Source organism: Leucoraja erinacea, chromosome 40 (assembly GCF_028641065.1).
Source record: "Leucoraja erinacea ecotype New England chromosome 40, Leri_hhj_1, whole genome shotgun sequence".
Lineage (NCBI taxonomy): Eukaryota > Metazoa > Chordata > Chondrichthyes > Rajiformes > Rajidae > Leucoraja > Leucoraja erinaceus.
Genome location: NC_073416.1, coordinates 4,307,089 through 4,320,236, shown reverse-complemented (window position 1 = coordinate 4,320,236; position 13,148 = coordinate 4,307,089). Strand labels below are relative to the sequence as shown.

Genomic DNA, 13,148 nt, shown 5'->3' with positions numbered 1-13,148 from the left:
ATGGGATTGGTGTAAAAGGGTGGGAGATGGTCGGCACGGACTCGAGGCCGAAGGGCCTCAAACACTCCCAGATTCTAACAATTAGCCTACAAGCCCGCACGTCTTTGGAGTGTGGGAGGAAACCGGAGCACCCGGAGAAAACCCACGCAGGTCACGGGGAGAACGTACAAAACGCGCGCACACACACACACACACACTCTGGAGAGAGGGAATGAGTGACGTTTTGGGTTGAGATCCCTCTTCAGAGATGCTGCCTGTCCCGCTGAGTTACTCCAGTGTGAAGTTTGCATGTTCTCCCCGTGACCTGCGTGGGTTTTCTCCGGGTGCTCCGGTTTCCAGGAGCACGAGAGTGGGGGGGGGGGGGGTGGGGACACAGCCTGGAGTATGGATGGAGCTATGTGGGTGAGGGGGCTGGAATTGCGTTAATACCCCAGGGGGGGCAAATCTGCGGAAATCTGAGGCCAGTTCATTGGCTATATTTAAGAGTGAGTTAGATGTGGCCCTTGTGGCTAAAGGGATCAGGGGGTATGGAGAGAAGGCAGGTACAGGATACGGAGTTGGATGATCAGCCATGATCATGGCAGTGCAGGCTCGAAGGGCCGAATGGCCTCTACTCCTGCACCTAATTTATATATATATATTATATATGAAAGACCAAGAGAGGTAGGGGTGTTCTGAAAGGGCTAGCAGGCGGTGGGGAGGGAAGGGGATACAGATGGGCCGAATGGCTCGTTTGTGCTGCGGAATTCCGCGCCAGGGATTCACTCTCCTCGCTTTCCCTTCCAGAGCTACATCCAGAGTATCCGTGACCGGCAGACGGGAACGTCGATGAGCAGCTTGAACACGAACATTCACACCATCGTGGATTTGGATTACGACTGTGGGTCAACGGTGCCGCTCACGGCCACCACCCCAGTGGCCACGGCCTGAGCTGGGCGCCATCACGTGGCGCCGCGCCGCCCGCCCGAGCGAACAGCCGCCGTTCGTGCACCCTAGCAGTGACTTGTAGAACAAGATGTCCACACACCATGGTCTGTGTGTGTGTGTGCGCGTCTCTTTCTCTGTCTCTCTCCGTCTCGCTATCTCTCTCTCTCTCCCCGAATTCCAGGAACAATGAGGCTGTGTGTCCAAACCCCACACCCCTTCTCCCCCTCTCTCGTCGTCTGCTTTGTTGCGTTCGCGGCTTCACCGAGGGACCGTACAGACGAGAAGGAACGACATACAACATCTCGGACCAAGTAGCCAGCGCAGAGCACGGTGCCAGCTCCACGCACCTCAACCGCGAGCGATGGAGATGGATTGTCAGGCAGAACGATCGTGGGCAGCTCGCCCGAGAAACGGCGGACTTTGCCCCCCCCCCCCCCACTGTGGCACGTACCCCGACGAGCTGCCCCCTCCCCACCACCATCCCTGTTGCTCACGGTGACTTTCTACAGAGACACGGCTCGTGCTTTGCTGTTCCTTCTGAACGTGCAGCTTCATGTGCGGCCCATTTTACCCGCTCATCCTTTAAACCCGGGAGGACTTGAATTCCCTTCTCAGCCTGTGCTCCAGTTTCAATCAGTCATCGTTCAGTCCGATTTACCTTAAAGCATCAGATTGTCTCACCGTTCAAGCTGTAAACTAAACCTGACCTTTTTCTATATAATCCAATTTAAATGTTCAACATTAAAAATATACTGCCCTTTCATTCTTGATTAGTCGAGTCAAGTCAAGTATATTCGTCACATACACATACGAGATGTGCAGTGAAATGAAAAGTGGCGATGCTCGCAGACTTTGTGCAAAAAGACAAACAAACAAACTACAAACATGGCTTTCTTCTAAGCTAGTGCAGGGTTTGACTTGTTCACTGCTAGTTTTTTTTTGTCCCACAATTGGCCATGACCTGAGGTTTCTCCAGGGTGGCACTGAACAGGTTAAAGGTGGCAGTGGGTCTCTTGTTGTGTGTGATAAGGACTGGCCATTTCTTGTTTTAAAGTGGGCACAGATTCGACATGAGTGGGGACATACTGTAGGGTCTCATTGACACAAATGTTTCCTCCCGTTGATGCTTCAAGCAGTGTGTATGTCTTCAGCAGCCCTGAGCAGCCGCCTATCGTCAACTACAGCTCACTGGTGCGCGATGATTAGCACGAAGGGCAGGGTGGGGTAAAACCTCCGCTGGTCATTCATCATCTCAGCGTTGATCAACGTGCCAGTTATCAGGCCGATGCAGGCTTGCTGTTGAAGACAAAGGTAGTAGACAGGATATCCGCGGTTATCGATCCTGTCCTCGGGTGCTGTGTGTGTGGAGTTTGCACGTTCTCCCTGGGACCGCGTGGGATTTCTCCGGGTGCGCCGGTTTCCTCCCACATCCCACAAAGACGTGCGGGTTTGTAGGTTAATCGTCCCTCTGTAAATTGCCCCCCAGGTGTGTGTAGGGAGTGGGTGCGAAAGTGGGATAACATAGAACCAGTGTGCGGGGATCGTTGGTCGACATGGACTCGGTGGGCCGAAGGGCCTGTGTCTAAACTAAACAATGGTTGCTGGCACAACCACAATCTAAAGCTGGGATTTTCACAAGCCGTGACAATGAAGCCATCCTTTATTATATTATATTGTTAGATGGATTCCTGAAAATATAATCATGTGATCCTCAAGCTCCAAGGTCTTCATATAATGAATGCAGTCAAGGGGCCAAAACACACCATTTTGTTTTAATGTAGAAATGCAGATAAAAAGGACACAGAGTGCTGGAGTAACTCAGCGGGTCAGGCAGCATCTGTGGAGAACATGGATAGGTGACGTTTCACAGAGTGCTGGAGTAACTCAGCGGGTCAGGCAGCATCTGTGGGGAACATGGATAGGTGACGTTTCACAGAGAGCTGGAGTAACTCAGCGGGTCAGGCAGCATCTGTGGGGAACATGGATAGGTGACGTTTCACAGAGTGCTGTAGTAACTCAGCGGGTCAGGCAGCATCTGTGGAGAACATTAGGTGACGTTTCACAGAGTGCTGGAGTAACTCAGGGGTCAGGCAGCATCTGTGGAGAACATGGATAGGTGACGTTTCACAGAGTGCTGGAGTGACTCAGCGGGTCAGGCAGCCTCTGTGGAGAACATGGATAGGTGACGTTTCACAGAGTGCTGGAGTAACTCAGCGGGTCAGGCAGCATCTGTGGAGAACATGGATAGGTGACGTTTCACAGAGTGCTGGAGTGACTCAGCGGGTCAGGCAGCATCTGTGGAGAACATGGATAGGTGACGTTTCTCAGAGTGCTGGAGTAACTCAGCGGGTCAGGCAGCATCTGTGGAGAACATGGATAGGTGACGTTTCACACAGTGCTGGAGTAACTCAGCGGGTCAGGCAATTTCTATTCTGCAAAAAGTCTTCCAATCTATACATTGGACGTGGCATTGTTAGCAAGGCTGTGCTTCCCAAGCTGACCAGCAGGTGGGGAGCTAACTCCATGAACTGCTGCAGCCTCCCTGGTAAAAGGACAGGAATTCAATGATTCAATTGTGTCTGATTTGAGCCTACATACCTGCTTTATGCTTTAAACTGTTAATAATATCAAGTCAAGAGAGTTTATTATCATGTGTCCCAGATAGGACAATGAAATTCTTGCTTTGCTTCAGCACAACAGAATATGGTACGCATAAATACAGAACAGATCAGTGTGTCTATATACCAAATATCTATCGCAGTCACATTTAAAATTAACAATTGACGTTTACAGATGAGTTGCAAATGTCTGCCCTCGCTCTGTATGCACAACTGTTGCTCTAACTTCACTACTGAAAGGACAGGCTGTAAAGATTTGGTTCTGCTCCCCAGTCTCAGACAAAGACCCTATAGTGGAGCAAGATAGACCACTCCTGCTAAATGCAATGGGGCTGACGTGTAGTACGCAACGGAGCGGAAGGTGGGCCTTTTTTTCATCCATTTCAGTAACCGGACCCGACCTGACCCGCAGTGTAATCAACGTTGCGGGGGAACAGTTTGTGTTAATAAATTATCATTCTGAAAATGAGGAGAAGATTTTTACCAAATAACTTTTATTTTTACGAGGATGTTTCCGTAACCGGCTTCCATCTCCGCGCTAGTATTTTTGCTCCACTACGGGATCTTTGGTGCGGAGACGGAAGCCGGTTACGGAAATGGGGCCGAAAATGACCCATGAATCTGCCCATGACCGTACTACGTCTTTTTCGTCGAGTGGACTATCTTGCTCGCTGTAGGGTCTTTGGTCTCAGATTCCCTAATGAGCAGGAACAGCTTTGTGGAGATGCCAGGATCTTCAGATGCTGGAGTCTTGAGCAGAATCACAAGGTTCTGGTGGAACTTAGCAGGGCATTTGTGGAGTAAATGGACAGACGATGTTTTGGGTCAGGACCCTCCTTCAGACTCTAGCTATGTCGGGGAGTCTGAAAGCTTGCACGCTTCAATCAAATGACACTTAATATTCCAATTTCAGGGTAGTAAAATCCTAGTTTACACGGTTCCCTGTAATTTTAACCCTTGGAGTCTAGGTATGGTGCTGGTAAATCTATTGTGTGGGAAGATAGACACAAAAAGCTGGTGTAATTCAGCGGGACAGGAAGCATCTTTGGATAGAAGGAATGGGCGACGTTTCGGGTCGAGACCCTTCTCCAGAGGTCTATTGTGTTCTTTCCTGCCAAGGCCAGAGTCTGCTCCCCAGTAACCTTAGATACATGCCTCTGCATCCCGTTATTTAAGTTAATTTATGGAATTAATTAGATGATTAGTTGTAGGACACAACACAGGTATCTGTATGTGTCATATTTCACATTCTGCTAATTTGATTACCTGCCCAATGGCCCTATTCAGAGACAGTTTCTTCCCAGCTGTTATCAGGCAACTGAACCATCCTACCACAACCAGAGAGCAGTGCTGAACTGCTATCGACCTCACTAGAGACCCGCGGACTATCTTTAATGAGACTTTACCTTGCACTAAACGTTATTCCCTTTATCATGTATCTGTGGACAGCTCGATTGTAATCACGTATTGTCTTTCCACTGACTGGTTAGCACGCAACAAAAACCTTTTCACTGTACCTCAATATATGTGACAATAAACTAAACAAATAAAGTTTAATACAGCACGGAAACAGGCCCTTTGGCCCATCAAGTCCGTGCCGACCATCGACCTCCCATTTATAATATTTTAACCCTGCCCACACATTCGGGGCAATTTCCAGCATCCGTTTAACCTGTCAACCTAACAACTTCTGCCCCCGAACCAGGTCAAAGCTAAGTTTTTGCTGACTAAAGTTTCAGTGTGGAAGGCACAAAGTTCAGTCAGTTCTCCTCCATTTTCCCCCGTGTTCGGGACCACAAACCTCTGCAGTTGCCGCTGCGGGCGGCCATTTGTACAGGCAAGGTAAGTCCCGAATCGGTGCTTTCCTACCGGAGACCGCAGCTTGAAGATGGTGTGGGCCGCGGGCCGGCGGTCGGAGCTCGGTTCCAGGGATCCTTCCTTCACATCATTGTAAATATTCCTTTGTTGATTGGAAATGGTGTGCAGCTTTTTTCTGTAACTCTTTAGTAGCTCTGCCTGTTTTGTCTTGCCCGTGCACCTTTCTTTAATTTTATAATATCATTTATCTCTTTAATTGGGCCTTTTGTCATTTTCTTTGGGGGATTGTAGCTCTTGCCACTTCGGGGTATGGTATTACATTAAATTCTTTCATGAAAACATAGAAACATAGAAATTAGGTGCAGGAGTAGGCCATTCGGCCCTTCGAGCCTGCACCGCCATTCAATATGATCATGGCTGATCATCCAACTCAGTATCCCATCCCTGCCTTCTCTCCATACCCTCTGATCCCCTTGGCCACAAGGGCCACATCTAACTCCCTCTTAAATATAGCAAATGAACTGGCCTCAACTACCCTCTGTGGCAGAGAGTTCCAGAGATTCACCATTCTCTGTGTGAAAAAAGTTCTTCTCATCTCGGTTTTAAAGGATTTCCCCCTTATCCTTAAGCTGTGACCCCTTGTCCTGGACTTCCCCAACATCGGGAACAATCTTCCTGCATCTAGCCTGTCCAACCCCTTAAGAATTTTGTAAGTTTCTATAAGATCCCCTCTGAATCTCCTAAATTCTAGAGAGTATAAACCAAGTCTATCCAGTCTTTCTTCATAAGACAGTCCTGACATCCCAGGAATCAGTCTGGTGAACCTTCTCTGCACTCCCTCTATGGCAATAATGTCCTTCCTCAGATTTGGAGAGCAAAACTGCACACAATACCCCAGGTGTGGTCTCACCAAGACCCTGTACACCTTTCCACTGCTCTACTCTTCACTGCTTTACCGATTAACTGGTTTACTCTGTGTAACACGGACTGTCTTTGAATCGCATCGGTCGGACTCGAGTAAATCTAGCAACTACAAAGCCTTCCTTCTTATTAAACACAGCAATGAATGTAATCATGTTTTGATTGCTTTTGAATAAATGCTGACACACATTTGGCTGAACATCTTCACTCAGTCTTCTTGTGAGTGGCGTGCACAGCCTAAAGTTGTAGGACAACTTGTTCTGTTTGATCTTCTGTTTGTGCACGCCGGGTTGATTGCATTCGTTGAAACAGGGTGGACCACGTGAAGGTTGCAATCTCCCACCCCACCTTCACTCAGTCCGCCTGGGCCTACTTGATCTCTCGGTTGCAACACCGACCTTTCTGTCCTGGGCCTCCTCCACTGTCAGAGTGAGGCAAATTGGAGGAACAGCACCTGATACCTCGCTTGGCCAGCTTACACGCCAGTGGTTTTTAAAATGATGAGAGGGATAGACAGAGTTGACGTGGAAAAGCTTTTCCCACTGAGAGTAGGGAAGATTCAAACAAGGGGACATGACTTGAGAATTAAGGGACAGAAGTTTAGGGGTAACATGAGGGGGAACTTCTTTACTCAGAGAGTGGTAGCTGTGTGGAATGAGCTTCCAGTAAAGGTGGTGGAGGCAGGTTCGTTTTTATCATTTAAAAATAAATTGGATAGTTATATGGACGGGAAGGGAATGGAGGGTTATGGTCTGAGCGCAGGTATATGGGACTAGGGGAGATTATGTGTTCGGCACGGACTAGAAGGGTCGAGATGGCCTGTTGCCGTGCTGTAATTGTTATATGGTATGAATATTGATTTCTCTAACTTCAAGTCACCCTTGCTTTCCCTCTCTCTCCATCCCTCCCCCAACGAACTCACACCAGCTTTAAAGTCGTCGTGTTGAGTCTCGTTGTCTATAACTGTTTTTCACCTAGCACACAGCTAACAATGGCCTGTTTCCTTTATCATTGTTACCTTTTTTACATATCTTTCATTTATTTGTTCTATATCTCTCCACATCACTCAGTCTTCTGCTCGCGTGTGGCGTGCACAGCCTAAAGTTGTAGGACAACTTGTTCTGTTTGATCTTCCGTTTGTGCACGCCAGGTTGATTGCATTCGTTGAAACAGGGTGGACCACGTGAAGGTTGCAATCTCCCACCCCGTATCTCTTGTTTCCCTTTCCTCTGACTCTCAGTCTGAAGAAGGGTCTCGACCCGAAACGTCACCCATTCCTTCTCTCCAGAGATGCTGTCTGTCCTGCTGAGTTACTCCAGCACTTTGTGTCTATCTTTGGTTTAAACCAGCATCTGCTGTTCCTTCCTGCACTAAACATAATAAAGCCTATCAACTTACTGGGTCTGGAACATAATTGACGCCGAAAACTGATTCTGAAAACACTCAAGTAAATTAATTAACTATTAAACAAGAGTTAGTTGGCTTGTACCAGTCTGTAAAGTTATGTTTAAGAAGGAACTGCAGATGCTGGAAAATCAAAGGTAGACAAAATTGCTGGAGAAACTCAGCGGGTGAGGCAGCATCCATGGGGCGAAGGAAATAGGCAACGTTTCGGGTCGAAACCCTTCTTCAGACTGATGTGAGGGGGGCGGGGAAAATAAAGGAAGAGGTGGAGCCAGTGGGCTGAGGGAGAGCTGAGAAGGGGAGGAGAAAGTAGGGACTACCCGAAATTAGTGAAGTCAATGTTCCTGCCGCTGGGGTGCAGACTGCCCAAGCGGAATATGAGATGCTGCTCCTCCAATTTACGGTGGTCCTCACTCTGGCCATGGATGAGGCCCAGGACAGAAAGGTCGGATTCGGGAATGGGGTTATCAGAAGTTATCCTTCTTTATGAATCCGCCACTGAAACCACTTGGCTTTTTCTGTGAGCTTGCCCAAACTTGCCTTTCCAGGGTGGAGGGGCTCAGCATTTTTCCTGTTGTGGGGATGCCCACACAAGGATAGTCTCTTCTTTCTCTCTCCATGACAAACCTTCTGCTGTTCGGCATTCGTCAATATATTTATGCTGTGTATCTGTCTACTCAGTCGGCTTTATGCAGACAAGGAATTTCGTGGCACCCTGGTGTATGTGACAATAAACTAACCTGCATCTGCATCGTGGCTGCTGCCTGACTTGTTGAGTGTTTGGTTTTAGGTTAGAGATACAACACGGAAACAGGCCCTTCGGCCCACCAACCAATGATCCCTGCACACTAATACTATCCTACACACACTGGGGACAATTTTACATTTATACCAAAGCCAATTAACCTACAAACCTGTACGCCTTTGGAGTGTGGGAGGAAACCGGAGCACCCGGAGAAAACCCACGCAGGTCACGGGGAGAACGTACAAACTCCACACAGACAGCACCCGTAGGCAGGATCAAACCGGGTCTCTGGCGCTGTGAGGCGGCAACTCTACCACTGCGCCACCACGGCATAGGTCGCCTCCCCCGTGGCCTAACAGCAAGGATCGGCGCGTCTTTTCTACGGAGACACGCCCAGAGCTTCAGCGGCGGGCGCAGCGTGGACTCTCGGCATGGAGCGGGTGACCCCTCGCTGGGGCTCGCCAGAGGGGAGCGCTCCGTTTCGCAAGCCTGCAGCAGCCGGTAGCCTGAAGCCGCGGTCTGCAGAGTTTCAGCTGCTGCGGCGTCTACAGCCCGGGATCCCTCGTGGGGGACCCGGGGGAAGAAGAAGCCGCCATTGCCGGCCCACGGCCAACTTCTACCGCGGGGCCGACGTGGACTTAACATCACCCCTGGAGGGGAGCTTCGACCGCCGGCCCTGCAGTCTACGGTGCTTCTGGCTGCGGCGGAGTCTTTAAATCTCGACCGCCAGCCTGCGGCCTACACCAACTTAAAGCCGCGGTCTCCGGTGAGGAAGAGCCGATCCTGGACTGACCTGGTCCTGTCCACGGAGGGGGGGGAAATGGAGGAGGGCTGGCCAAATTTTGTGCCTTCCACCACAGTGATGAATGCTGTGGTGGATGTTTGTGTTACAGTTTTATTGTGGTTGTATGTTCTTTATTATTGTATCGCTGCTGACAACCCAAATTCCACCGACCCTGGTTGTGTGGCAAATAAATTCTATCTATCTATCTTACGTTCAGCTTTTTCTGTTTTATTTCCAGCTTCCGGCATCTGCAGCTGTTTGGCCTTTCAATCCCTGGAATGTCTGAAGAAGGGTCTCGACCAGAAACGTCACCCATTCCTTCTCTCCAGAGATGCTGCCTGTCCCGCTGAGTTACCCCAGCATTTAGTGTCTATATTTGATTCTGAAGTAGGTCGGTTTCTTTCGACTCCCTCTGTCGTTCTCTGCCTCGAGTAGATGCAGTGACTCGACTGCCACTGCTCTCTGGGGTAGAGAACTGCAGAGATTCACGGCCCTCTGAAAGAAGAAATTCCTCCTCATCTCTCTCTGAAATGGGCAATCCGTTATTCCACCTCCTCTCCATCTGAAATGGTTGCTATTTTATTCTGAAACTACTCCCCTTTGTTCTGGACACCTCCACCAGGGGGAGCTCCACTGAAAACCTTACATATTTCAATAAAATGTCCTTCCCCTCTTTGAAACATCGATGCGTTTTGGCCCTTTCATCATTTCATGGAATAGGTCAGGTAAATGCACAATCTCTGTCCATTTGCCCAGTGTAGGGGAATCAAGAACCAGAGGAAATGGGTTTAACCTCAGTACACATGACAATAAACTAAACTGCACTAGGGTGAGGGGGGGGGATATATAATAGGAACATGATAAGTAACCATTTCACACAAAGGGTGGTAGGTTATGGAACGAGCTGACAGAACTCTACCGCTGCGCCACCATTAAGGGCCCTACTGTACGAGGTCATTCAAGAGTTCTCTCCCGATTCGAGCTTGTGTAATCTACGTAGCTCGTACGAGTAAAAAACAACAATTTATTTCATCACAAGTATTTTTTTTACTCGAGGACATTTTTCACAGCGTTGAAAAAAACGTCACGAGTTTACCGGATTTCCCAAGTACCTACCGTTACTCGTACGAGCCGCTACGGGACATCCACGAGTTCCTACGGACCCGCTACGTACATTACACGAGTTTGAATCAGGGGAGAACTCTTGAATTACCTCGTACAGTGGGACACGCCCTTTATTAGCTTCTAAAATGTTCCCAGACTTCTAGCTCGATTTTTAGGTTTGATCTTTTTCCCTGACCAATATTTTCTGCCTTTATTTCATATTTTCAGCGTCTGCAGTTTTTTGCTTATTGACGGCTGCCGTTATGCATTCTGCTGCTTTATGTCTGCTTCCAAGAGGCCTGAGACACAGTTCCTGACACAATTTTAAGATGAAGAAATATTTTTTATTTCTACCTATTAAGTCTCCACTACCTGCACTACCTAAATCCTCTATCATCCTTGGCGAGATTACATCTTCAATCACTGCAACTCCATCTTCTATATCCTTCCTGTGGATGTTGCAAACGGTATATTTAGTCCTCATCTCCAGCCACATCTCAGTAGCAATAATCAATTTAAATTTGTGCCTTGTGTTCCAAGTATTGTATAAAGAACATTGATTAGGTTTAATTTATCAAGGAGGCTTTGAGAACATCCTTGAACTATTTAGACAATAGACAACAGGTGCAGGAGTAGGCCATTCGGCCCTTTGAGCCAGCACCGCCATTCAATGTGATCATGGCTGATCATCCCCAATCAGTACCCCCCGTTCCTGCCTTCTCCCCATATCCCCTGACTCCGCTATCTTTAGAGCCCAATCTAGCTCTCTCTTGAAAGTATCCAGAAAACTGAGGCAGAGAATTCCACAGACTCACAACTCTCTGTGAGAAAAAGTGTTTCGTCATCTCCGTTCTAAATGGCCGACCCCTTATTCTTAAACTGTGGCCCCTGGTTCCGGACTCCCCCAACATCGGGAACATGTTTCCTGCCTCTAGAGTGTCCAAACCCTTAACAATCTTATTAGTTTCAATAAATAAATAACCCTCATCCTTCTAAACTCCACTTTCAGGGTGGCGCAGCGATAGAGTTGCTGCCTCACAGCGCCAGGCGGAGTTGGTATGTTTTCCCCGTGACCTGTGTGGGTTTTCTCCAGTATCTCCCACATCCCAAAGACATGTGGGTTTGTAGGTTAGTTGGTCTCTGTAAATTACCCCTAGTGCGTAGGATAGAACAAGTGTATGGGTGATCGCTGGTGGGCGCAGACTCGGTGGGCCGAATGGCCTGCTTCTGCACTGTATTTCTAAACTTTCTTCTGTCGTGCTGGTGGGAATTTGTGTGTCAAGGATGCTCAAAACAGAGAAGGGTGCAGGATGCTACAATGAATATTGAGTCCATTCATCAAGTCCAGTATCAACACTGGGCCTTCTCACTTCACACATGGGTGGCACGGTGGCGCAGCGGTAGAGTTGCTGCCTTACAGCGCCAAAGACCCGGGTTTGATCCCGACTACGGGTGCTGTCTGAACGGAGTTTGTACGTTCTCCCCGTGGGTTTCCTCCCACACTCCAAAGTACGGGGTTGTAGATTAATTGGACTTGGTATAATTGCAAATTGTCTCTGGGTGTGTGTAGGATGTCAGTGTGCGGGGATCGCTGGTCGGTGCTGTCTCAATGGGCCGAAGGGCCTGTATCCACGGTGTATCTCTAAACTAAAGTCTTTCTCCTGTCGTGCTGGTGGCAATTCCTGGGACAAGAAGATTCAAAGCAGAGAAGGGTGCAGGATGCTACAATGAATCATGAGGCCATTCAGTATAAACAGTGGAAGGGCCTTGCCACTTCACAGGGTAGCTATCTGCCCAGCCCATCAGGTACAGGATCTGCAGCCAGAACCTCAGTGGGCAGCTGAGAACCCACTGACCTGCAGTAAAAGCAAGTCATCGCAACCCATCGCAGATGATGGTACCTGAGCAGTTATGTAACTCCCACACTTCCCCAATGTCTCACTCATGGATTTTAACGCCTAGATTGTGTGGCTGGTGGCTGACCTCCAAAGGACGTTTGCACTTACCTGGCGCCTTCTGCAACTCTTCCGTTGCGCACCTTCTGGGATGAGCTGGAGCCGAGGCCCTCCGTGACGATGGGATCATTCCCGATCGGAATGGTTGTGGGGTCGGGGTGGGGCAGAGCAGGGAGGAAAAGGAATCCAGAGCAATACAATTTTCAAGAGAGAGTTAGATTTAGCTCTTGGGGCTAACGGAATCAAGGGATATGAGGAGAAGGCAGATACAGGGTACTGATTTTGGATGATCAGCCATGACCATATTGAATGGCGGTGCTGGCTCGAAGGGACTACACCCGCACCTATTTTGTGTTTCTAACCCGCAACAATAGCCTCGTAGAACAGTGACTGTTCTACAATCTGTGATTGTGGACTTTGGAATGAGTAGGATGGGGACCCATAGTCCCGTTTATATCAAATGGTTGAGAGGGTCAAGAGCTTCAAATTCCTGGGCGTGCAAATCTCTGAAGATCTTTCCTGGTCCGAGAACACTGATGCAATTATAAAGAAAGCTCATCAGCGCCTCTACTTCCTGAGAAGATTACGGAGAGTCAGTTTGTCAAGGAGGACTCTCTCTAACTTCTACAGGTGCACAGGAGAGAGCATGCTGACCGGTTGCATCGTGGCTTGGTTCGGCAACTTGAGCGCCCTGGAGCAGAAAAGACTACAAAAAGTAGTAAACACTGCCCAGTCCATCATCGAGGGGATTTATCGCAGTCGCTGCCTCAAAAAGGCTGGCAGCATCATCAAAGACCAACAACATCCTGGCCACACACTCATCTCCCCGCTACCTTCAGGTAGAAGGTTCAGGAGCCTGAAGACTGCAACCA

At 48.8% G+C, this 13,148-nt stretch overlaps 1 protein-coding gene across 1 annotated transcript in view; it reads left to right on the top strand.

The window, feature by feature from the left end:
* LOC129714628 (transmembrane protein 198-like) overlaps positions 1–1,690 on the top strand; it is a 40,898-nt gene extending 39,208 nt beyond the window's left edge. The window contains 1 exon segment of the mRNA XM_055664324.1: positions 787–1,690. Within this exon segment, the coding sequence (XP_055520299.1) occupies positions 787–930 (144 nt within the window). The 3' untranslated portion in view covers positions 931–1,690.
* The last annotated feature ends 11,458 nt before the right edge of the window (positions 1,691–13,148 follow it).